This window comes from Anser anser, assembly GCF_964211835.1.
Source record: "Anser anser genome assembly, chromosome: 11".
NCBI classification, from domain to species: domain Eukaryota; kingdom Metazoa; phylum Chordata; class Aves; order Anseriformes; family Anatidae; genus Anser; species Anser anser.
In genome coordinates, this window is record NC_139732.1 from 11,416,277 (window position 1) to 11,437,001 (window position 20,725).

The following is a 20,725-nucleotide window of genomic DNA, read 5'->3' on the forward strand; positions in this document are numbered from 1 at the left end:
GACACACAAGCCATCCTCGGGTTTGTAACAGCACTAAAAATTCATCTGGGGCCAGGACTTAGAACAAGAGCCTCTGCCCACCCAAACCTGGGGATGGAGGCTACAAAACCTGATACCTGCTGCGCTGTTGAGCATCACCCAGAACAAGAAGCCTTCCCCGTGTTGGCAAGGACCACAAAGACTCCTCTGGAGCTCTGGAGCCTCCCTGCTCCTTATCTGGTTTGCTATGGGATCATCATCCCAGCACCCTTGTTTAACACCTGCGTACCCAGCCCTGCTGAACACTTGCCAGCCAAGCAGGACAGCTGGGAAGTGGTCTCAAACTGCTCGAGTCCTGTACTGAAAGGTGGATGAGATTACAGCAGCCTGAAACACGCCTTCCATTTCGGTCCCTCGAGGCAGGACAGCTGTCTGCGTCGTCTCTTTCAGCAGCTCACACGGAAGGAAGGAAATCAGGACTCTGCTCCAGAAGCCACAACTTGACCTCCCCTTCCTGATTTGGGCTCAAACTAGTGATGGCACGATCAGCTAGGCCATGGAAAGGCTCCAACAGCTCTGGAACGCGGTTCTGGTCCGCTTTACTTCTGCAGAAGCTGAAGGCAGGGACCCCACCTGCCCAGAAGCCCCGAAGCCTCTGCAGTCCCCTAAGCCAGGCTCTCCTGGGAACCAGCTTCTGCCTCAGCACATCCCCAGCCCTGATTTCCAAGCAAATGCCACCAGGAAGCTCCCTCCAAGTGAAGCTGGCAATCACCATGGAGCATTTCTGGATGGCTGACAGCACGTTTTAGGAGAAGGGGGGTCACTGTGGCCACAGGAATGCGCCCGGCATCCACCCATCGAGCATCCAGCCCTCATCATCTCCCTGCAGCGCATCTCCACGCGACGTATCCGCAGCCGCCGGGCCGTGAAGCTGCACGGCTCCTCTCTCTGCCCCTGCTGAACGAGGTCGAGGTCATCCTCCTTCCCCTGCGGCTGCCGCGCCATCCTCACGCCGGCTGGTGGCTGCGCGGGGAGGGCAGGGGAAGGGGCCGTGAGAGCCGGGTGCCTGGCGCGGGGCCACGCTTCATTGCTGCTCTCAGGGGGAGACCGGGGGGAAGAGGACAAAAACACAAGCAAAGAGTGACTTCATCCTAACAGGCAGCTGCAGCTTCCTCCGGCTGCAGCCCTTCCAGCCTGTAAGGGCAGCAGAATGGTTTCCCGTGGTGCTGCCTTGACACCCAGCGGGCATTCGGCACGCAGGCAGCTGCCTGCTCCCGGCTCTGAATTGCGCCTGCCCAGCATCGCCTAGCCCTGCAACCAGCAGCCCGGGGGTACATGGGCTCGAGGGATTGCTGAGAGCACCCTTGTGCTTCTGCTTGTGCAGCACTGGAGGTGCAATTCAACTTCTCTGAGTTCCTAAGGGACAGATTTCCTACAGACCCGAACCCCTGGATGCTGGTTACCCCAGCAGATGGGCAGAGAAGCAATATCCAAGTTGGAGACAAGAGACAGGGCACCAGGCAGGTGCCCAGGACTCCTCTCAGTCACATACAGTCCCCAGCCCCACGCCAGACCCCACAGCGAGTGCCCTGGGGAAAAGCTGTGAGGTCCCCGTGCCGAGCCAGGATGGCGAAACAGGCTTCCTGGCAGGTATGCCCCGTGCCACAGCCCGGCATCTCCTGCTCAGCAGGCTTAGGAGAGCTCAAAACCAAGCCCCTTTGCCAAAAGCCTCATCTCCAAGCTTCCCTGCCTGCATTGCTCCAAAATGAGCCCTCCCACTGCGTGGGGCAGCTGGCAGGAGCCAAGGACACCCACAGCCACCGAGCACAGGGCACAGCAGCATCCCTCCTGCCGAGCTCGTGGATGGTCTCGCTGCCTTTCCTCCCTCTCCTCCCCAGATGAAGTTCTCCAGGACAGAGACTCAGCTATCGCGTGTCCCCTTGACTCGGTGCCTCTCATTTTCTCTCTTTCCCCCTTCCAGTTTCAGCCCCGCACGCCCACTTCTGCACCTGCTCCACTGCACGGGGCTGAGCCTTCGGCCAGTGGGTGGGAGGCTGGCAGGGAGCAGGGACAGAGCTCAGTGGCCGCAGGAAAGCTGGGGAAAACCACTCAACAGCCACAAAACAGAGTCTGCAGGCAAACGAAGGAAACGGAGGGGTTCAGACGATCAGAGCTGGGAAGCAGGCACTGGCTCTAGCATGTGTTACGATGGGTACCACGGGTCAGCTGTGCGGGCAGGATGCAGCTGGAGTAATGCATCCTATTCTGGGGACCACAACAGAGAAGAGATATAGGCGGGAGCACAACAAAGGTGCTGGAAATCACGACCTCTGAGGAACGGAACGGCAGCAGCAGGATGGCTGGGGGAGCGCGTGGATGTGTCACTACATTCACCGACAGCTGGAGGGGAAGGAAGGCACTCGCAGGAGAGATGAGTTAGGTGCGATTCTGGGAGGGATGGTGCTGGGCACGAAGCAGCTCTCTGGGACGTGGGCTCTGTGAATGCCACATGAGCTGGCGGGGGACAGGCTGGTGGCAGTGGCTGCCAGGACGCTCACCCCCAGGCAGCTGGAGCTGGGCGGCTCAGCGCCGGCCCCACAGCACCGTGCCGTGGTGGGCTGCCAGGACTGCAGCGCGGCTCCCCGAGGGCTTTGAGCTCTTCTGCCAGCCCCAGGCAGTTCGTGTCCCTCTTCGCCCGAGGCTGATGCCTCCGTGTGAGATTAAACCCCTGCAGCGGGGGGAGGAACTGAGGACCTCCTGCTGCACGCAGACAAGCTATAAGAGCCAAAATAAGCATTCACTCCTCCCCACCTTCATTCCTCTTTAAGCTGAAGCCTCCAGCTAGGTGGGATTGAACATAGAAGAGGTGTAAAACCCTGAGTGCACGGACACTCGCCACCTCACCTGGCCTCCTGCCTTTTGCAGGGTGGCAAAAGCCCTCTATTTACCCCAGAGATGAGAGGTTTTGGTGCAGATGCATCCCCTGTCATGCATCCCACCGGGACCCATGAGGCCCCGCTTGCTTTCAGCCCACAGCACGCTTCCCCTCGGCTCTGCCAGCATCCCCCAGCCACGGTCTGCGAGGAGCAGCCCCTACCTGGTCGCTGGGAAGACGCCGGTGTTGCTCACGCTGGAGTCACCAGATGCATCCAGAGAGCCTGGGGGCAGACAGAAAGGAGGCAGTGAGCAGGACTGGGAGGCTGGAGGGCAGCACGGCCCCCTGCAAAGCCATCACCAGCCGTCATTTCAGGGGCCAGGGCCCCTGGGGATCCCTTTTTCCTGTGGTGCGATTCCACACGGAGGCCAAGCAGCCCCTGCTCCGTGCTAGACAGCGGTCTCTGAAGAGCCACTTCGAAACAAGCATGCAGGCTGAGCCCCACCAGAGCTGCTTCTCGCTCAGCCAGAGACCTTTCGGCAAGGGATTTTAGCGCTGAAGGTGTGCAGCAGAGCGCAGACTGCTGCACAAGTCCACGAGCCTGTGCTGGCCACCATTTGAAACTGGGTCTTAGAAGCGTGGTGACAAAGCACCCTGACAAGATGAGCTGGACTCTGAATGCCCCCTTGTGCCAGCTGCCTCTACTCACACGCAGCAGAACTGCCACATCAGCACAAAGGGGGAGCAGAGCTGAGAATTTCGGCTGTAAAGCATCACAGATCTGTCTCATCCTGCCTGCTTCCAGGTGCGTCGTCATCTACCCAAAGGAGCAGATATCAACGCAAAATGTAATTGCTTCGATATTTTAACAAAAGAACTTCTCACAACAAGTAGGGAAGGGGAAAAAAAAAGTTTCGCTGCTGCAACCACAGCATTACGCTCTTCCCCTGCATCCCTTCCAAAAAGCTGCTGCATTGGCCGGGAATCGAACCCGGGCCTCCCGCGTGGCAGGCGAGAATTCTACCACTGAACCACCAATGCTGCCTGCACTGCTCAGCCCTGCGCGCATCGCCTCCATCGCCTCGCTGCTGCTGCGCCGGGCAGCCTCCAGCCCCTGCCCCTGCCTCTGCCCCGCTCCCTCCCACGCAGGGTGGTCCAAAAGCCGTCTGTGGACACGTTACAGAAAAGCCCTGGGCTGAACACACAGCCCCAGAAGAATAAGATCAGCCCATGTCGTTTAAGTGTTACGTGTGTTTCGTGTGCCTGGGCTGAGATGTGCCAGAGGTAGCACAAAGCCATCCTGGGACAACAGCACAGGCTGAAGGGATGCTGGCAGGCTAAAGCTGCTCTGTCTGCAGGCATAGGTCCCCCAGAACCCTCTCAGCTGACTTTTTTCTCCCTTCAGTACTCTTCCAGGCCTCCCACCACACTTGTCACCTTTTGTCTTTTCGGTTCTGCTGTAGCCTTCTGGTCATTTTGGCACTGGGACAACTCATGCATGATGGCCTCAAAAGCACCATGAACTTGGGAAGGACCAAAACTTCTTTCTGTTCTTTATCCTTCCCCAACATACACTTCCCTCCATGCACATGCCGATGCTCTCTGGCCTCTGTTAGCAGTCTCCCAGGACAAGCACAGCTCTGAGCTCTCCTTGGGGTGACAGCGGCTCCTCTCAAGCCAGCAGCTGCAGGACGGACGGGCTGTCCTCCTCCTCTGTTATGCAGCAAGACACTACTCATTTAGCTAAAATGATCTTTTCCAGGTCAGTTAATGGCTAAGTTGAAGCGGAGCGCGGTGAGGGGGTGTTCCCCAGGGAGTACAGCACTGGTGGGGCTCCAGGCTGGATCAGCAACCTGCTCTGCAGACAGCACCAAACGCGTCTGTCTCAGCAGTGGATCATCAGTGAAACAGGACTCCAAAGCTCATAGAAAGTGCAATTCCCTGCCCCAGGGAACCAAACCAAGCTGGGCACTTCTCCTAAAGACCCTCACCGTGCTTCTAATGGCCCAGGCCAAAAGGGACTCACCGCTGGACGCTGCCTCTGGCTCAGGGACGGGCTCCTCTGAGGCTGGCTCCGCCGGCGGGGCTGTCACCTGCTTGGCCTCATCCATTTCATCGTCCTCTGGGATGACGAGCTTCATCAGACTCTGGTTGCACACGTTTGCCACCTCCTTGATGTCTGAGTGGAGGCAGTGTAAGGAACACGCAGTCCCACGCATGCGCGGTGCCGCACGGGGCCAGGCGCGGAGGAGCCACCGCAGCCCCGGCCCCAGCCCCAGCGCCCCTCGCATCCACGCGGCCGGGGCGGGCTCCTGGCTGCCTCCGGGAGCAGCTCAGGTACAAGGATACTCTTCTTGCGGTCGTCGTAGGAGAGGCACGGCAGGACAGCGGTCAGGATCCCCGAGGAGTAGGGCAGCATCACCCGGCCAGCCAGCTGGATGAACTCCCTCATCCAGCACATGGCCGTCAGCTGGATCAGGTCGTCTGGGGAAAAAACAGGACAAGCAGCGGTGAGACAGAGACAGCAAACCCCACGGGACATGGAGACAGGGACTACATGCAACCAGAGCTGACAAGCCCCCTTCTCCACCCAGTCTCTAGTCCAGATGCCTCTTAGCAAGGTTTTCACATGTGACAGCAAAGGCGCAAGGTGGTAGCAGGGCTGGTTTATAGGAAAACCCACTGACCACTACTCACCCGCGGCCTGGCAGTGGATCACCAGGATATTGGCCATTTCTGCGAACTTGACGCTGGGAGGATTCTTCTTGATCTCCTTGAGGAACTCCCCGAGGGCCACCTCGCACCTGCGGGCAGGCAGAGCGGGTGAGTTAGCAGTTACAGAGGGCAGCCTTGACACACGTGCAAAGAGGGGATGCAGGAGGCATGGCACGGTGCTTGTACGCACCCCGCCCCATTTCCTCCTAGCCCCAGGTCCTCAGCAGAGGACCGAGCACATCTACACCCAGGGAAAATGCCTGGTTTTGTTTTATTCACTGTGAAGGGGGGTTGTGTCTAGATGCTGCTCCCCTCTGCCACCTGCTAGGGGATGGATATAGCCCCTGCACAGGAAGAACGAGGCTGTTGCATTGCCACCACTTGTCACAGCTCTGAGTGACACAAGCTCGCTCTGCCCCAAAGTGGAGCCCCACAGCAAATACAAGCCCCCACGCAGGCAGGAGCCATGCTCTCCATGAGCTCCAGACACAGACTTTGTAGCAAGGGCAAGAGCTGGGCCGCAGACCCTACTGTGCCCACTCCGTTTTTGGTCCCAATTTACTCCAACAGCAATGACGGAGGCAGTGGAAGTGCCACACATCTTCCCACTCAAGAACAAGTGTGTGCTTGGATGGGCAGCCAAGAGGGCGAGTGAGACGGGGAGCAGGTGGTCCTCAAAGCTTTCGGTGCTTGCCCCTTGACACACACACGCTGGGAAGCACAGAGGAACCGGTAGGGCCCGGTGGTGGAATGGACCCAGGCCTGTTTCACCACTTACTTATGCCCGACCAAACAGGTCCTCCCATTGCGCAGATCCTCTGATCTCCCTGTGAACCCCCAGCCGCTCCTGTGCTTCAAAAGGCTCCTCAAAACTTAAGACCTAGCAGTGGAGCTGAAAAGCGAGCTCGCGGTGCTGGCTCCCAGGAGCTGCTGGGCTGGTGCTGTGCCTTGCTGAGCCCCTCGGGCCCCCAGATCTCACACCCGGCCCCAGCAGCACACAGGAACGAGGGCACTGCGCTCAGGGGCTGGGAAGGTGCGGACAAGCCGAGCCAGCACAGCCTGTGCCGCAGCACAGCCAGGCCATGACGTCCCGCACAGCCACTGCAGCCAAAACAACCCGGGGAAGGGAGGCCCTGCCCAAGGACACTTCGATCCACCGCACACAAGTGGTTTCGCTATGGTTATACACAAGAATTAAGCCTGTGAAGGGTGACAGCAGACAAGGCACCCGCCCGGGGCAGGGACACGCGCTGGCCCCGGAGCAGAATATGGACCTGCACCCAGCCAGGCCCCACACTCACATCTTCCGTATTTCTTTGCTGTTGTCTCCCAGGATCTGGAAGAGCCCGTCCAGGATTTCTGGCAGGTAATCCAAGAGGTTGATGTCAGGCACAGACTCTAAGACCAGGATCTAGCTCAGGGAAGGTATAAGAAAAGACAGGTGAGTTTTGGAGAAGCCACCTAACACCACCGGCACAAATCTGGCGCAGTACTGAGGAACAGAGGCACTCAGAGATGAGCTGCAGGAAGGAGGGGAGCGTGGCTGCCACGTGGGCCACAGGGGAAGGACGAGAGGACAGTGTGAATTTGCCCATCGTGGAAAGAAGCCGGGCTAGCAAAGGAGACAGGTGATCAGTCTGCAGCACTGCTGCACTTCCAATCGCAGCTCTGTAACAGGAGGGATCAGGAACGACAGCCACGATGCATGCAGGCAGATGTGGAATGGCAAACTGTGAGGCTGAAAGAGAGCCCAAAGGCATGCATCCCTCCAAAGCCCTGGATGGACTTTGTCAGCTCCTGCCTTGCACAGAAATGAGAAAGCTAATGGAGATCTGTGCCTCCTGGAGAGCAGCATCTCCCCACCGCCGCTGGGTTCAGGAGTACCTAAACCCTTCCTTTAGGAAGGGAGCAGTGTCCCTCGGGAGACTGTAACCTCTAGATCACAATATATTGATTTACACGAGCAGTGCTTGGACTGTATTTTCTAACTTGCTGAGCAAAGCTCTGAACCAGGTTGGCAGAAGCACAACATCACGTACCCGTGACTACAGTGACACGACAGGGAGGTGGTGTTTCAAAGCGCAGATGAAAAACTCTGCTGGCTTACAGAACCTGCCCAAATAAATTCAGGTTGCTGAGTTCACCCGTCACGCTGGACACCTGCCATTTGCCCAGACAGAGGATGCTGGAGGGCCGCAGTGTTTCAGAGGCTGCAGTGGAAGCCCCTGTGTACCTACCCAGGATATGATGAACTGCCGGGCGTACTGGTTGTTGGAGTAAATCCTCTCTCGCAGCAGCGGGATGAAGCCCACCAAGTCAAACTGGTTGCTCTCCGTCACAATGTCCTGCAGAACCCAAGCAGAGGGTGTCAGAAGGGACCTCAAGCACACCCCAAGGCCAAGCAGTCACCCCCCACCAGCTGCTTTTAAGGCACATGACAGGGAAAAGACCTCAGGCCCTTGGTAAGTGGGTCTGTCAGAGACAGCTGGGGGACCTTCGGAGTCCTCGTGAGAAGGACTCACGTGGTTTGTTCAGGGATGGAGCAGGAATTCCCCTCGGGCAGTGAATAACTCTGAGCTGGACCCACAGAGGAAGGCTCCTGCTTGGGATGTGCCAGCCCAGCTGAGCAGGAGGGTGGCCCCTTCTCTGATTCATGCCTCGCTGCTGTTCTGCGCACACGGACGAGCAGCTTTGATGTAATCGTGTGTGTCAGCGACCAGAGAGCCCCCTGGCTTTGCCTTAAAGCTCTTCCTCCACGCTCGGTGGGTTTTGCTGCCTGGCTGGGTGCTCACACCGGGGCAGATCCGCAGCTCTGCAGCCGTGCAGCAGGAAGGGGCGGTGAGGTGGCTGCTGACTGCTGTGCTACCGGGGCAGGAGCCGGCAGGAGCCGTGTACCTCCCCCAGCAGAAGAGGAAGTGGGAAGTCTACACAAGTAAAACCCCCTCAGCACGCAGAGCAGGAAGAGGAACCAGGCCTGCCCCACCTTGGGAGCAGCAGCTCTGCTCTTCGTTACTCATTTAGGCAAGGGAGGAGGCAAGAGAATCAGAACAGCAGCCCTGCTGCTTCCTGGGATGGGGTGCAACTTTACTCGGACCAAATCCTTGCTTCCCCCGAGACCTGGCTCCCAATAGCTAAATACACACGTTACATTGCAATAACCTGCTGGCTGCTCAAACCCCCTGCCTGGGATCGCCTTCAGCCTCTCAATCTAACAGGCTACAGCCAGAGACAGAAAGAAACGCTTTCAGGGTAGCCACAGAACTGTGCCGGGATGGTTCCAGCCTCTGGGGACCACGGCATCCCAAGCACCCTGCCATGACACGTCGGGCAGCGGAGGCGCCTGCAGGCACAGCACGGCTGTGTGCCTGCACCGAGGGCTCTCAACGGGAAGAGGAAAAATACCTTGAGAAGCCGATCTAGAAGCTCGGAGCCACTTTTGACATTTGGGTCAGGATCAGCAGCCAACTGCGAACAACAGAAATGAGAAAGAGAAATCATTGCACCAGCAGGTCCCAGGCCTCTTCCTGCCTCTGCAGCAGAGCTCACAGCACGCTCACAAGACCATTGCTCTCCTTTGGTATCACAGGGATGGTCAGGGACAAATCCCTTTATCTCTGACTCCTCATTAGGCTCCGACAAATTCTCCAGACATTTTCTAAGCGGGATATCAGGCACCCATCACCTTCCCGTGTGCCAGCAGCCATGTTCTCAAGTGGCACCAAAGAACAAGTTTGCAGTGATAAGCTGCAAAGGCAGACATCTGCAGATGGGGTTTTGATCCTGACAGACCCCAAAAGACATCGTGCTGCAGAGCCACCTCATCCGCAGCAGTTCTGGTGGCCTCGTTTTCCTGCACCCCTGAACAAGGAGCAGAAAAATACATCCTGGAGATGAGGACTGAGAACAGGTATCTCATGGTGAACTCCGGTATCCACAGCACCAGGGGTCAGCATGCTGCTGCAGAAACCGTTTGGGCAGTCCTTCAGACCCGCCTGGTCAAAGCGAACCAGTTTACCTGAAAAGATGACCTTGGCCAGCTTGGTTTGTCTGACTCAGGGAAGAAGAGGCCTAGGAAAGAGGCTTTACTTTTCCAGTAAAGAAATGAGAAACGCGTGGGGGCTTAGAGGAAGCTCCTTACCTTGCTGAGGCCATCAAAGAGCACGTTGAAGTGCGGGAGGACGGAGCCTCTGGCCACCTTCACGATGTTGTAGAGGGCCTCACAAGCGTAGTACCGCAGCCGACTGTCGGCGTCGTTGAAACACGTCAGCACTGGCTCGATCAGCTCCTTCAGGTAGAGCCCGGAGTCCTGGGGGCAGGAGGAGACTGCTTAGCTGAGGAGCACGCCACAGGGAGAGGGAAGACGTGGCACCACCATGGGTCCCAGAAACGGACAGACTGGGTGCGTGTGGCTGCTTACAGACAGCTCTCGGAGCTGGCTGCTACCTGAAGCAGCTCTGGGGCTCTCATTCCCAGGAGAGATCGGCGCAGCCTCGCTCTCCCAGAGAGCACACTCGTAGTTTTACATGCTGCAGGACAGGCTGCAGCATGAAGGAGCTATGCCAGGCAAAACTTGACTCTGCCCCTAAGGGACCAGCCCCAGCCCAAAAGGCTTCAGGGTTCACCAGCGCAGCAGGAGTTCCAGGCACACAGGTGGAGGCAGGAGGTGGGCTCGTTTTCAGGTTAAAACAAACCCACGTGGGGGAACTGACCTGGCGTTTCTCGAGCATCCAGCACAGGAGACGGTAAGGAAGTCGACAGCGTGCAGACGGGCAGATTAAGGTGCTTATCGGCGCCCGTCAAGGCCACCAAACCCGACTCCTCCGTCCCTCAGGGCCGGCTGCTCCAGCAGCATGCACTGAGCAAGGGGTACACTCCCAGGCTGTGCTCTGGGGACCTTTTGGGGCTGACACCAGAGCAGAGATCCTGGAGAGGAGTGTTTTGGGAAGAGGCTCTGGGCTTTAACAACAGGATGAAGACAGGAGTGCTGCCCAGAGCCACGTGGCCGTCAGCTTAAAGGCAGCTAATGCCAAAGATGCCAGGCCTCAAAGCAGCCGTTTCAGCTGATCAGAAGAAGGGGATTAAATGAACAAAACTCTCATCAGAAGGGGATTAAGTGAATAAGTTATACCTCTCAGCTGCTCTAGTAGGGACAGTCAGCTCCTACCAAGCTCCGAGCTGCCTCTGACAAGTGCCCTGCCATGTTCCAAGCTGACTCCTTCCCTTGCGGGCACTTTCCAAAATCACCCTGTGGTGTAAGCGAAAAGCCCGACGGAGCTCCGAGCCCGTGCTGCCCTCAGCGGGGATCTGGGTGCTCTGACCTGAAGGCAACTTACTGAGCTTGTTCTTTGTAATGAGAGTAAAGTGAGAGGGGAAACCCTTAACTGGGACAGGAGCAGGCAGCTTTCCCCACAAAGGGCACCTGCGGTAACGCCTCCAAGGCTGGACCGAGCGGGCAGCAAGTGAAACCTCCATCGGGTCCCACAGAAAGTCGTCACTAAGGCTAATTAACGCAGCACACGGAGCAGTTTCTGTCCCTCTGAGGTGTGCACGAGCCAAAAAACGCTCATCCTTACCTTGCCCAGGGCGATGGAGCAGGCGGCCAGGCCGATGAGCCCCCCTTTCCGGCTGTGGGGGTGCTGGGAGAGCGCGAACTCCTGCGACAGGATCTGGATGACGTGCTTGATCTGAGACGTGTTGTTCTGAGCCACGAACTCGCGCACCAGCCTGGGGGGAGAGGAGGACAGCAGGAAGATTTAGATTTTGCCTGATGTAAACGCCTGGGGGCTCGGCTTCCCGTGGCCAGCAGAAACGCGGATGTGGAGCTGTGGGTACAGCACTCGAAGAAGAGGTAGCAAAAAGGGGAAGGTTTGGAAAGAGCACAAGTGAAACCCCCCTCTGGCCGCGCAGAGCTCTTCCTGCTCATGCTCACCAGCAGCTCGCTGCCCTCCTGCTGCCCTCATCCCTCCGGGCACCCCGTGCCCATGCCTGCAGCCTTGTTTGCAGCTCACGGCCCAGCAACCAGAGCCCAGAGCCAGCTCAGGATCAGCTCTCAAGGGCCGCTCACCAGGGCTGCGTGCTCACAGCAGCACTTTCAAAGGGCTGGATGCCAGACCAGGCTGGGAGGAGGATTTCTTCCATCCCCAAGGGACTGAGAGGCCAGAGAAGAAGCCACCAGGTCCCCTGCTCCGTACGGGGCCGTGCCTCAGGCCGATGCTGCTGCCATAGATCCATCGTGCATCCAGGGGGCTCGGACCCACGGTGTCCATGCCGACAGTCACGCTGCCCTCGCTTGCCACCAGGGCCACCTGGCCCTGAAAGGCAGAGCTGATGGGGACAGAGCCGGGGGCTACTGAGAGTAGGGCATGCACAAGCCGCGAGGCCAATGTCCCAGACAAAGAATTCGTTTCAACAAGCTGCCTGCAGCATCAGGAGTTTCAGGCCAAAAGGAGTTTCGCAGGCCAAAGCAGGTCCCACCCCACCTTCCCCTCTCAGCAGTCCCCCCGAGGGGGCCATGACGAGGCAGTGCTCGCACTGAGGGCTGTTGGTTTATGGGGACAACGCTCCTAAAGCCCAAGCACCTCGTGAGGGGCAGTGGGGGCCGGCAAGCTCCACGTCACTGCCACAAACCCAAGAGCCATTTGAGGAAGTGGCAAGGACGTTGTTCAACCAGGACACGCGCTGTCCCACAGGATATAAGGGTCATTTGCCCCCGACACGGCACGAGACGATGGCACAGCACGCTGACAGCTCAGCGGAGAATTATTTCCCACCAGATGTGTGCCCAGCGCAGAGATTTGGGACCTTCCCAAAGACAGACAAGCAGACGGGGCCTCCCCATGAAATACCTGCCTCTCCCTGGAGCTGCTTACCGCACCAGCTTTCAGTGGGGGGCTCAGTGACCCCCGCACCTGGGGGCTGCTCCCACCGAACCCTCAGGGCGCGGGCGCGAGGCAGCTGCACGCAGCTGGGCATTGGTGGTTCAGTGGTAGAATTCTCGCCTGCCACGCGGGAGGCCCGGGTTCGATTCCCGGCCAATGCAGCCACAAAACTTTTCCCTTTTTATTCCCTTTGATTTCTGCACACGGAGCGGGCCCACGGGCCTCAGCATCTCAGCCTAAGTAAGGATCCCTATTTTAATCTTTGATGGAGGTACAAAGATTTCCAATGCCAAACTTCATATATATATATATTTTTTTTCCTGCTGTACTAGATTTGGGAAATTCTGACGCTCAGGATTTTGCCCAGACACCCCTCATGTTTTAATCCTGGGGAGCCAGACAGGGGCCGAGGGGCTGGGAAATCTCACGCTGCCCCCTTCTAGTCAAGTGCCACTGCCCAACTACCCGCTTTGTAACACAGAAAATCATTCTAGAAGATATTTATGACCTCTTTTTCCCCCAAATGATTATTACCAGTGCTCTTCTCGCCCTGCTGTGAGCAAAGCAGCTGTCCTCCTCCTCCTCCTCAGCGTCATCACGAAGCCCCTTGCTCTGCTCCACTCAGGAGCTGAGTTTTTCAGCAGTGGCAGACAAACCCCTCTCCAAACCCGCTGATTCCAGGCGAACGGCTCCGACTCCGGTCTGAGCCCAGCCGCAGGCTCCATCCAGCAGGGGGAACGGGCACCGAGCCCCAGCAGCACGGAGGCAGCCCCTTACCGCCGGGATTCAGGGAGCGCGGCGGGGTTCTTGTTTAGGGAGCGCCAGCTTTATGCCCCTCGGGGTTTAACGGGCTCGGGGCTGCGGGAGGCACCCAACGGGCGATGCACAGGGCCAGGGAGCAGGAGCTACTCCCACTTTATGGGGCACGGGGCTGGGAGGCGCCCGACCAGTGTGCTGAGTCCATCCTTGCACGGTGCCGCTCCACCGCAGGTCTGGGCTCACCTAAACTCAGGCACCCCCACAAGGGGCTGCCCCTTGGCTTCCTCCCCCTGGCACCCTTCCCTCGTTGGGCGCTCAGCCCCATCAGCAGGTCCCCAGTCGGATCTGGGGTGGCACAAAGCAATCGGGAAACCGCGGCCCCGGGGCAGGACGAGCGGGGGCAGAGCTGCCCCTCCCGGCCGAGGGGGGCCGACCTGCGTGTCCGCCACGACCCCCGCTGGGACACGACCCCCGGGGGAGGCAGAGGACGAGGAGCAGAGAAAGGGGCCGGGTCCGCCCCGCACAAACCCACCTCCCACCCCAAATCCCCCCGGGCCCAGCCCCGGGACCCCAGCCCCCGGGGACAGCGCGGGGCAGCCGGGACCCGCCGCGCCCGGAGGGGTCCGGGGGGGGGTCCCCGTGTCCCCGGGGGGGGGTCCCGGTGCCTCCCCCCGTCCCGTCCCCCCCCCCCGCCGCTCACTTCTCGATCTCCAGCGCCGCCACCTTCCTCTTCTCGTACAGCTTGTCGTTCAGCGCCCGCACCACGCTGGGCGCCAGCGGCGCCAGGTCCCGCTCCGCGTTCATGGCACCGGCACCACCGGCGGCCTCCCCCCGCCCTCCCCCCCCCCAACCCTCCGCACCCCCTCACGTGACCCCCACCAACCCTCACGTGACCCTCAGCACCCCTCACGTGGCCCCCATCCCTCCTCAGGACCCCCCCCTGGCGGCCGGAGGACCAACCCCCCCCCAGCCTCCACCCAGCCTCCACCATCCCCCGGCCTCCATCTCCATCCTCGCTCCATGCCTCGCCCTCTTTATTCCAAACCATTACAGAGAACACCCCCATCACCCCCCCACAAGCCCCCCAAAGCCCCCTCCAGTTTGCCGTGACCCCCCGTTAGCTGTGGTGCCGCCCACAATCAGCTCCATCCCCATGGAGGACCCCATGGAGGCCCCCGGTCACTTGTCCGTGGGGAGGCCCCGCAGGTAGTACACCCAGGAGACCCCCGGCCCCACGCCGGCCGCCCGGGGGCAGGAGACCACCAGGCGGCTGGTGACGGGGGTCCTGCCGCCGCCCGGGCTGCCCTCGAAGGAGACGGCCATGAAGATGGTCTTCTTGGGGCGCAAGGTCCCGGTGGCCCGGACGGCGAAGGCCGGGTTCTCCACGCTGTAGGTGAAGGCCGTGGGCTGGAGGAAGACGTTCTTGAAGGGGATGGAGGTGCTGCTGCCGGCCTTGATGGGGAAGGGGCCCTGCGGCTTGGGCGGCAGGGCCAGGCCGAAGAGCGGGATGCTGTACTCGCCCCCCGGGGGGCCCGAGAGCTGCAGGGTGGCCCGGGACTCGCCCAGCTGGCAGGGCTCGTAGGTCACCTCCACGCACACCTCCGAGCCCCCCGCGCAGGCTGGGGGCATGCTGATGGTTTTCTCCGTCTGGAAGTCGGGGCAGTCGGTCTGTGCGGGGGGCAGAAGAGACGGGGAGGGGGTCACAAAAGCAGAGCTTGGGGGATGAGAATATAAAGAGCAGGGAACAAACAAATCAAGGTTCCCGACTGCATCACGCTTTCCCTTTCCTGCCCCTGACTTCCCAGTTCCCTCACCGTGTCCCTGCTGACCACCCATAGGGTCTGCCCAAACGTGCCCCAAAGGGACAACCCTACAGCCAAGCCCTGGGGGACCAAAATCCCTGGCTCCAGCAGCGAAGTGGGAGTCCAGGCACTGTGGGACCCTAAAGGGCAGCAGGGGAGGTCTGCAAGGAGACCAGCCGGGCTCCCTCCCTCCAGCCAGAGCGTGCTGGGCTCACCTGGAGGACGTAGTCTGTCTTCTGGCGGCTGTAGTTCATGACTTTGGCGGTGAGGGTCTGGTTAGAGCCCAGCGTGGTGCAGAAGTAGAGTGGCTTCTCCGGCTTGCTGGGGGTGGCTTTCAGGCTCAGCTCGTAGTGGCACGAGCCCAAGTCACTGCTGTGGAGCATCAGGCGCCCGGTGCTCTCGCCCACCTTCAGGGGCCGGTACTCGAAGACAAGATCAGCCTGGGAGGGACGAAGGGAAAAGCCACGGGCTCAGGCAGAGGACGGGGGAAAGCAGCCCTGGGTGTGCTCAGGCCGTGCTGGGAGGCAGTGCAGGCGGCTCCCAAGGGGCACAACTAACAGCCGGCCCCTCACTGTGGCTCCTGCTTTAGCAGGCTCTAGCAGCCATGTCCCTGCTGTGCTCACACACCACGTCCCCATTGCAGCACACTGCCAAATTCGAGTTAGGGAGGACAGGCTGGCATGCACAGCGACCTGCAGGGCTGCCCCAGCAGCTTTCTTGGGAAACCAGCCCGAAACCCCCACCTCCATACATCCACACTCGTGTTTCAGTGCTATTACAGCAGTATTTTTGTCTTTTTCAGTGTTTCCAGCAGTTCTCAGGACAGCTGGGTGGCCTGACCCAGCCCATCCATCGAGCACAGTGCTTGTGAGGACACAGGAGACCCCAGTGGCCCTGCATGGGGCCTGGCCCCAAGCAGAGCGATCAGGGGGGGCACAGGGCAGTCACGCTCAAAGGATGGCCTGAGGGACACCGACTCCTGGTTTTGCACATCACGAGGGGTGCAAAGAGCATCAGTGCAGGGCAATTCCCACCAGAGACACTCTCACATGCTTCTGTCCCTTCATATTAGTGGCGGGAGCTGCCACCCTCGGAGAGCAGCCCCCTGTTTCTCTCCCAGAAGGGCCGCGGGGAGCAGCTGGGTGGGCTGGGCACCAACCTCTGCCTGGGCAGGCACAGTGAAGTGCGGGGGGACGCTGACGTCGGGCACTTTGCAGTCGACGTCGAACACCACTGGGACGGCCAGCGGGTTGTCCACCCTGACGGCAGAAGACACGCTCTGCCGCACAGCGGCGCTCACTTCAACGGTGCCGACGGGTCCTGGTGCCGTGGCCTTGAAAGTGATCATGTAAAACAAGTACTCCTCGGTCGCCTCGTTGAGGAAGGTCACCTGGATTGGAGAAAAAAAGGGAAGTGCCGGTTGTTTTGCAGATAACCCCCCCCCAGCTGTGCTAGTCTGGCCTGCAGAGCCCTGCAGCTCAGCACCCTGCCTCCACAACAGCCACAGCAGCCACCTAGGAGGAGCGCAAGGCATTTCCACTTTGTGTTCTCCAACTGCTTCCCCCTCACCAATGCCCTGACCCACCAGTGCTACGCAGCCCTCAAGGGGACCCGCACTGAGAGCGACAGTGCAAGGTGGAGGTGCCTGCTGTTCGGTGGCCACCCAGGACCTACAGCCCCACGTTTGGCACTTGGAGGTGTGAAAACAGGCACGGGGCTTCTCAGGGAGCAAAGAGCCCCTTGAAAGACCCCAAGGAGCCCCTCGAAGGACTCTGCAGCCTGGTGTCCGCGTTTACCATTGTGTTAAAGACGCCCTCCTTGTAGGAGAGGAAGGTGAGCTTGTAGTTCTTCTTGTCGGAGCCAGGCACGTCAATGTACTCCAGCCCACGCAGCACGGAACCGCTCTCCAGGTTCTCTGGTTTGAGTATGTCCATCACCACGAGGAACCTGGGGGTGAGGAGGAGGCGAGGAAGGTCAGCAGGAAGGACTTCCGTAGGATATGGGGGGAATGCCACAGCCCCTCTCCTCCTCCCTGCACCAAGCAGAGGGAGCCAGCACCCCAGAAGAGCCCCCCAGGATGGGCCTGAACACGGGCACTGTGACCCCAGGCACCCATGGCCACAAGTGGCCAAGGAGAAGCTTGCTGGAAGGAGCTCCCAGGCGCTGCAGGGACTGCTGTTGGGAGGAGGCTTCGGGGCACGACTCACCTCTGTGGTCTGCTCAGCCAGTTGGAGACGGGGATGAGCTCGGTGTAGGAGGTCCTGCACGGTACCTCCCGAACAATGGTCCCCGAACACTTCGGGCCCTCAGCAGTCCCCTGCAGGAGGTAGTGCAAACCTGTCCCGTCTGGCAAGGGGAAGAAGATGGAGCCCTAGAAATAAGGAATGGGATGGGGTGAGCTCTCCTGTTTTCTGGCCAGAACAGCTACTGGCTCTCAAGCACCCCCAGACCGTTGCAGGTCCCTGTGACTCAAGTAGCACTGAGTGATGCAGGCAGTGGGGCTGTGACCACAGCCCAGTGGCCACTGCAGTTGGAGGTGGTGTCACTGTCCCCACTCAGGCTGGCACAAGCACAGGGCATTGCTAAGCTTGACTACCCCGCTGACAATGTTGGGATTAGCCCCAAAATTATTGCCAAGAGCCCATGCGCTAGCACGGCAGGGTCCCACCAGCTAGAGTGGGCTCACACACAGCACTCCTCTCGGGTGCCACCAGGTCACCACCACATGCCCTCTGGGGCATCTCCTCTGCCCCCAGGGCAGCCGAAATCTGCAGGACCCCCACAGCAGGGCTTTAAATGTGAATATCAACCATTAAAGAGATACTGAGCACGTGTAACCCTACAGGGCACAGATCCGCTTGGTGCCCTGGAGACTGAACCCGGAGATCTCTGGCCTCCGTTCGTGCTCTGGCTCAAATTCTGCCTTGCTGTAAGGTCAGCTGGAACGGGGCAGGGGGCTGACAGGCACCTCCAGCTCCCCAGAGCCATTCTCAGCTGAGCCCCTTGATCTAAGGGCTTGTCTCAGAAACAGTGCCCATGGAAATGGAGGGAAAAATCACCCCTCTCTGTTCAGCCTGGGACCCTTAGGAAAGGCTCTTTCCGAAGCTCCCACATCACTGAAGATGATGTCAAGAGATGCCCTGGGCAGGATCCCACCCGACAGACTGCTCTCAGACCAGCAGCACAGCTTTGCCCCCCTTGTTGCAAAAAGACCCCGAGCCACGGCAGGGTCAGCAGCACAGTGCTGTCCAGGGCTTGGGGAGCTTGTGCAGCCCACAGGGCTGAGAATGAAGGGCTCTGAGCCCCCCTGGGCTGCACGGGCAGGGACCAGGAGCTATACAGAACAAATCTCATTTCCTGAGCCTTCAGACAACCTGACTTTTCAGATCAGCTCTTCTATGCCTGGCCTTTAACCACCCAGAAACCCAGCTTCCAACATAGGATCTGTCCTGGTTTCAGTTAGGGTAATTTTCCTCCTAGTAGCTGGTAGGGTGCTGTGTTTTGGATTAGGATGAGAAGAGCACTGATAACATGCTGCTGTTTTAATTGTTGCAGAGCAGTGTTTACACCAGGCCAAGGACTTTTCGGCTTCTCGCTCTGTCCTGCCAGCGAGCAGGCTGGGGGTGCAGCAGGAGCTGGGAGGGGACAAACCCAGGACAGCTGACCCAAACTGGCCAAAGGGGTATTCCACACCATATGGCACCATGCTGAACAACATATAGGGGTGGCTAGCCGGGGTGGGGGGCCGGCTGCTCAGGGATAGGCTGAGCATTGGTCAGCGGGTGGTGAGCAATTGCATTGTGCATCATTTGTTTCGTACACATTATTATTAGTAGTACTATTATTATTATTATTTTCCTGTCTTAATAAACTGTCTTTATCTCAACCCATAGGCTTCACTTTCCCGTTTCTCTCCCCCATCCCGGAGAGGGAAGGGGGAGGGTGAGCGAACGGCTGTGTGGTGCTTAGCTGCCGGCCGGGTTAAACCACAACAGGACCATAGGATGAATTGATCATAACCCAAGTTTGGAGGAGAACATCTTGTCCAACCTCCTGCCCAAAGCAGGGTGAGCTCTGGGGGTCATGCTACAAGGGTCAGCATGCTGGCCCGTCACATACCTGGTGCTTCTTTTTGTCGGAGCTCATGGTTAGGGGACTGTAGGTGATCTTGTAGGGCTTGTTTTGTTCGTTGGCCTCTAGGTGGAAAAATTCAGGCCCTTTCCAGTGTTCGCCCTCAATGACGGGCTTCACGGTGCAGGCCTCGTTGCTCGGGTTGGACAGGAGGACGGTCTGGCTGTGTGTCTCGCGCACGTCACATGCAAACGTCAGCGTCTGCAATGGAGGAGCACAGAGGGGGCCTGGCTGTACAGTGGGATCCTTTCACTGCCACGGGACTGGCACCTGCTCACCAGCTGGCAGAGGGGTCAGAGGAAGAGGCGGAAGCCTGGAGTTGGGGTGGGAGCTGTGGGGCAGGCAGTCTGGGCTATCAGCCCCAGCTGGAAGAGGGTCCTGTGCTGCCCAGGGGGGTGGGAGAGCTGTAAAGGACTCAGACCGGCTCTATACCAGGCTCTGGAGCACAGCAAGAAGCATTTTAGGAAAAGTTATATGCAAAATGCCCATTCAGACCATAGGCTTTGGGGTCAATCAAGCTGCTTGCTCTCAGAAGAAGGGAGAGGAACAAGTCCTTTGCATGCTGGGTGATGGGGCTGCGGCTTCCCAAGGAGGGGAGAAAGAAACGGGGAGCAGGTGAGGGGCCTCCAGTCCCCGTCCTGGCTCCGCTGCGGTTACCTCTTTGCTCACAGGGGCCTCCACACAGCACCCTGCCAGCGTAAGCTGGAGCGGCTCGCTGCCCTGGATGGAGCACTGCAGTCCCTCGTACTGGATAGAGAGGCTCGGCTTCGAGGGGTGGAAACTGACAACGAAGGGGACATCCATTCCTGGGGAGATGTACCCCTTCGTGGGGCTGATGGAGAAATCAGGCTTGAAGCTCTTGACGTCCCACTTAAACCTTGCCAAGGAAAGCACAAAGACAGAAGGAAGGATTAGCAATGGGGAGGCTGTGGATGCAATGTGCTGCTCTAAACCTCCTGCGGGCTTCTCCACAGGATCTCAGGCATGGCAAGGTTTCAAGCTGAGCAGGACTCAGCTTGCACCCGTCTATAAAAGATTTGGGTGTATCCCTGCTAACTGCCAGGGCCTGGCTGCACAATCTTGGCTGCATGGCTCTCCAGTGGGACGAAAAAAGCAGAGAACTGTCTGGGCAAGCTACAGCACCACCCAACCCTCGCCCAAGCTCCCAGCACTCAGATGGAGCAGGGGGTTGCATTACTTGACTCCTATGTCGCCCATGTTCTGCATGGTGATGCGCTGCGACGCGTGGCTCTGCTGCAGCACCGCTCCGAAGTTGAGGTGTTCCTGGTCCAGGCTGACGTGGATGCCCTGGCAGGAGCCCCGCACCATGAAGAGGGAGCGCGCCAGGCCCTTGCTCTCCAGCATCACTTCCCCAGCGAACGGCTGGATGCGGCGCTTTGGGGAGAAGACCACCTCCACTTTGCAGGTGTCTCCTTTGGGCTTCAGATTCAGTTCGCCGGTGGGGTGCACGCAGAGAACCTGCGCAAAGAAACGGGTGGAAACTGCTTCATCTGGCAACCGAGCTGCGAGTCCTTTATCACGAGAGGCAGAGCAGAGTCCTCCAGTCCTGCTTACATACATTCCTC

General features: G+C 59.2%; 2 protein-coding genes across 2 annotated transcripts in view; both read right to left on the reverse strand.

Annotated features, from left to right (window-relative positions):
- VAC14 (VAC14 component of PIKFYVE complex) overlaps positions 1-14,093 on the reverse strand; it is a 50,266-nt gene extending 36,173 nt beyond the window's left edge. Inside the window, exons 1-10 of the mRNA XM_083851835.1 lie at positions 13,907-14,093; positions 11,143-11,293; positions 9,708-9,875; positions 8,972-9,034; positions 7,807-7,914; positions 6,871-6,980; positions 5,552-5,658; positions 5,204-5,338; positions 4,881-5,033; positions 3,077-3,137 (exon numbers count right to left, since the gene is read on the reverse strand). Of these exons, the coding sequence (XP_083707961.1) occupies positions 3,077-3,137; positions 4,881-5,033; positions 5,204-5,338; positions 5,552-5,658; positions 6,871-6,980; positions 7,807-7,914; positions 8,972-9,034; positions 9,708-9,875; positions 11,143-11,293; positions 13,907-14,010 (1,160 nt within the window). The 5' untranslated portion in view covers positions 14,011-14,093. The remainder of the gene's footprint in view (positions 1-3,076; positions 3,138-4,880; positions 5,034-5,203; positions 5,339-5,551; positions 5,659-6,870; positions 6,981-7,806; positions 7,915-8,971; positions 9,035-9,707; positions 9,876-11,142; positions 11,294-13,906) is intronic.
- Positions 14,094-14,306: 213 nt separating this feature from the next.
- The window catches only part of HYDIN (HYDIN axonemal central pair apparatus protein), a 129,029-nt gene continuing 122,610 nt past the window's right edge, over positions 14,307-20,725 (reverse strand). The window contains 8 exon segments of the mRNA XM_083851565.1: positions 14,307-14,874; positions 15,224-15,448; positions 16,168-16,398; positions 16,805-16,955; positions 17,216-17,379; positions 19,128-19,340; positions 19,797-20,016; positions 20,338-20,618. Coding sequence (XP_083707691.1) covers positions 14,386-14,874; positions 15,224-15,448; positions 16,168-16,398; positions 16,805-16,955; positions 17,216-17,379; positions 19,128-19,340; positions 19,797-20,016; positions 20,338-20,618 — 1,974 coding nt within the window. The 3' untranslated portion in view covers positions 14,307-14,385.